The 4028-nt window shown below is 41.4% G+C and overlaps 1 protein-coding gene across 1 annotated transcript in view; it reads left to right on the forward strand.

Moving 5' to 3' along the window:
* Window positions 1–3823, forward strand: part of LOC121386329 (zinc finger protein 419-like) — a 4731-nt gene extending 908 nt beyond the window's left edge. The window contains exons 2-3 of the mRNA XM_041517198.1: window positions 1–1720; window positions 2759–3823. The exon at window positions 1–1720 is cut by the window's left edge and continues 536 nt beyond it. Coding sequence (XP_041373132.1) covers window positions 346–1720; window positions 2759–3417 — 2034 coding nt within the window. The 5' untranslated portion in view covers window positions 1–345 and the 3' untranslated portion in view covers window positions 3418–3823. The remainder of the gene's footprint in view (window positions 1721–2758) is intronic.
* The last annotated feature ends 205 nt before the right edge of the window (window positions 3824–4028 follow it).

Here is a 4028-nt window from a genome sequence, read left to right on the forward strand (position 1 = left end):
TGTGGAAATTATTAACTGTTTTACTACAGTGAAACCTCTCAAAACCGGACCGTCTGTAAACCGGAATTCCTCCAAAACCGGACATTTTTCATGGTCCTTTTTGAAAAATTATTACAAAAATTAACATCTCTAAACTGGATACCTCTTAAAACCGAATATTTTACTCGACCCCGAGGGTGTCCAGTTTAGAGGGGATTCATTGTATATTGTAAACATAGAGGACTAGCCAAAGCTTCTGTAAGGGCCAGTGACTTTCTTAAACATTTGTCAAACACTGAAAAGTGAAAGTAGATGAGCTGTAATCAGGTGAGTATTCTCGACCACTGATCAGTGATTAATCTAAACATGTTGAAGACCAATGAACACGTCAGTGATCCAGTTAAAACTGAAACGGCACATTGTTCTGCTGTGTTGAAAACTACTGGAGAATGCGTGAACAGCTCTACGACAGAATACACTAAAGATTTCAACCGGCCTTTGTGTATGAAGTTAAATTCTCCAGGTACTAACGGGAATATTTCTTACGTCGCAAATACACCCAAATATTCAGATTCTTGTAACTATGGTGGAAATGAAAATGGTAATGAAACAAAATCAAATACATCTGTCAAACATGACAATTCGAGTGTCTCGGATTTCCTACGTAATGATATGTTAAATAATGTGAAAAAAGAATCTGATAATCATTTAGCTCATGCAAAAACTGAAATGTCTGTATCCACGAAAGTTAAACAGAATGAAAAGGCACCAACAGGTCAGATTGGAAATAAACAGTCAGCTACAGAATTTGATGAATCGGACTCTGGCGTTTCAGAAAATTCAAATAACCAGACACCTGTATCATGTGAACTGGTTGAAGGAATTGAGACATGTACATATCGGGTTACAATTAATGAGTTCGATGCTGAATATCACGAATCAAATTTTAATAATTCAGAACATTCAGATCAGACCCCAAGTAAAAAATACTGCTTGAGGAAAACTCGAAAATTAAAAGATGGAGATACAAAAATTAGAAAAACTGAAACAAAAAACCAGATAAAATCTTCTAAAGTAAAAATCTGGAATCGACCGACGGGTTTGGAAGGTGAAACAAATACACCAGATTCAAAAAATAAAAGTATTAAAAAAAGGAAAAGAAAAGGAAAGACTCAGTCTGAAAAGAAATGTTGTGACTTGCCAAATGGCCCACAAGAAGATGATAACAAAAAGAGATATCAGTGTCACATCTGTGGAAAATTACTAAAATCGTCGAGTGCCGTCAACGTTCATCAGCGAGTCCACACTGGAGAGAAACCATTTTCGTGTACCGTATGCAATAAAAGCTTTTCCGTCAAGGAATCGCTGAACCGTCACCTCCGAACTCACACGGGCGAAAAACCGTATGTCTGTAGTTTCTGCGGCGAGTCTTTTGGCCAGGCCGCGTCGCTCAAGCGCCACCTGGGTCGTCACACAGGTAACTACCCGTTCAAATGTCACATGTGCGACAAGCGTTACATCCAGCATTCGGATCTGATTGGACACCTGCGATCACACGAAGGCTTGAAGAGGGAGAAGCTGTGGACGTGCGAGGTGTGTGGGTCGGGCTTCGTTAGCACGCGCAATCTCATCAGACATGTCAAGTGGGTGCACATCGCAGACAAGCCGTTTGTGTGCGACATCTGTGGGAAAGGTTTCGTCGAGTTGGGCAAACTTTCAGCTCACCAGCGATACCATACAGGTAATGTTACATTGTGGGAATGAATAAGTCGGTTGGTTTGTTGATCAATTGGCCAGTTGGCAAGTTAGTCAGTTAGTACATCTGTCAGTCAGTTAGTCCATATGTCAGTCAGTACATCAATCAGTTAATCCGTCAGTACATCTGTCAGTCAGTCCTTCAGTTAGTCAGTCCATTGGTCAGTCAGTACATCAATCAGTCAGTCAGTCGGTCCATCAGTCCATCAGTGGGTCAGTCAGTCAATCAGTCAATACACCTGCCAGTCAGTCAGTACATCAATCAGTCGGTCAGTCAGTACATCTATCAGTCAATCCGCCAGTCAGTCAGTCGGTCCATCAATCAGTCAGTCAATCAGTCAATACATTTACCAGTCAGTCAGTCCATCAGTCGGTCAGTCAGTCAGTACATCAATTGGTCAGTCTGTCAGTACATCAATCAGTCAGTCAGTCAGTACATCAATCAATCAGTCAGTCAGTCAGTATATCAATCAGTTGGTCAGTCAGTACATCTATCAGTCAATCCGTCAGTCAGTACATCAATCAGTCAGTCAGTCAGTACATCAGTCAGTCAGTCAGTACATCAGTCAGTCAGTCAGTCAGTACATCTATCAGTCGGTCCATCAGTCAGTCAGTCAATCAGTACATCAATCGGTCAGTCCGTCAGTACATCAATCAGTTAATCCGTCAGTCAGTCGGTCGGTCCATCAGTCAGTCAGTCAATCAGTCAGTCAGTCCATCTGCCAGTCAGTCAGTCCATCAGTCAGTCAGTCAGTCACTTAGCCAGGCAGGCAGGCAATCATTCAGCCAGCAATCCAGACAGTCAGTCAGTCAATCAAGCAGTTAAACTTTAAGTCCAAACTCCAGACTTTAGCAATGTCTTTTAAGATTTTAGTTATATGCAGAGGTCCAGGTTATAATCTATAAGTATAATACTACATCTTTCCAAATAGCCATTGTTTTGAGTTGTTCAATAAACAAACGTTCCAGTCCCTGTCTGGCAAGGTCTAAAATATATATTTGTTTTTTTTCCTGTTGCTTTCAGGAGAACGGCCATTCAAGTGTACGATTTGTGATCGGGGGTTTGTCGACAAGAGTTACCTGCGTGAGCACGTGAAGCTGCACGAAGACAAGGGCAAGAAGACCTTCAAGTGCAGGATGTGTGACAAAGACTTTTCCTCTTCAAAGAGCCTATACCGCCACGTCCGAACCATCCACACCAAGGAGGAAGTCTACACCTGTAACATTTGCTGGAAAAGTTTCGGTCAGTCGGGAAATCTGAAAATCCATCGCCTTCGTCACCACAAGGCGGAATATATCAAGCCTGGATCGAAGTTTCTGGATGATTTCGACGAAGAGGAGGACATTTATGAACAATACGTTATCCAGCAGAACAAGATCTTTATTGAGAAATCGTCACAGGTTGATTCGTGTAGCGTCAGTTGTCGTTTAGAAAGTAGTACTAGCGAGAACCACAATTTGAAGACTTTTACAAACATTACTCGGGAAGATATTCTCAAAAAGTTTGCCCGCCCCAAATCACAGACTTCATCAGCGGAAAGCATTGGAAGTGTTTTTGTTGTAAGAGAGGATGACAAGAAATTGTGCTTAAACGATGATGGTAAATTTGACGATAAAGAGCTGAAAGAATTGGATGGTGATGAAGTTAAAAGTTTGAAGGATACAGCTGATGACAGTAACTAAAGTTCGAACCACATTGTCAACAACTGTGATAAATTACTCTTCTACCTTTAATTACCGTTAGATTGGCCCCACACATTGTCCAAACACAGATCATGAAAAAAACCCATTACAGTGACAAAGTTTGACTTCGCTGAGATCTCCTAGAACAAAACAGGCAATTTGTTTCCTATCTGCCATTTTGTGTTTTTATGGAATACTCTCCAAGAGTGGTGAAAGGATGTGATGTAATCCAACAACCTCGGGGCGAAACGTAGCCCAGTGGTAAACCACTCGCTTGATATGTGGTCAGTCTGAGATCAATCTCAGTAGGTGGGCCCATTGGGCTATTTCTCGCTCCAGCCAGTGCACCATGACTGGTATATCAAAGACCGTGGTATGTGCTATCCTGTCTGTGGGATGGTGCATATAAAAGATTCCTTGCTACTAGTGGAAAAATGTAGCAGGTTTCCTCTCTATGACTGTGTCAAAATGACCATATGTTTGACATCCATTAGCCAATGATTAATAAATCAATGCCCTCTAGTGGTGTTGTTAAATAAAACAAACTTTAACTTTCCTCTTGAAGAGTATTCCATAAAAAAGGGTACCGGTGATGTACATGATATGCCCAT

This window comes from Gigantopelta aegis, chromosome 12, assembly GCF_016097555.1.
Source record: "Gigantopelta aegis isolate Gae_Host chromosome 12, Gae_host_genome, whole genome shotgun sequence".
Taxonomy (NCBI): domain Eukaryota; kingdom Metazoa; phylum Mollusca; class Gastropoda; order Neomphalida; family Peltospiridae; genus Gigantopelta; species Gigantopelta aegis.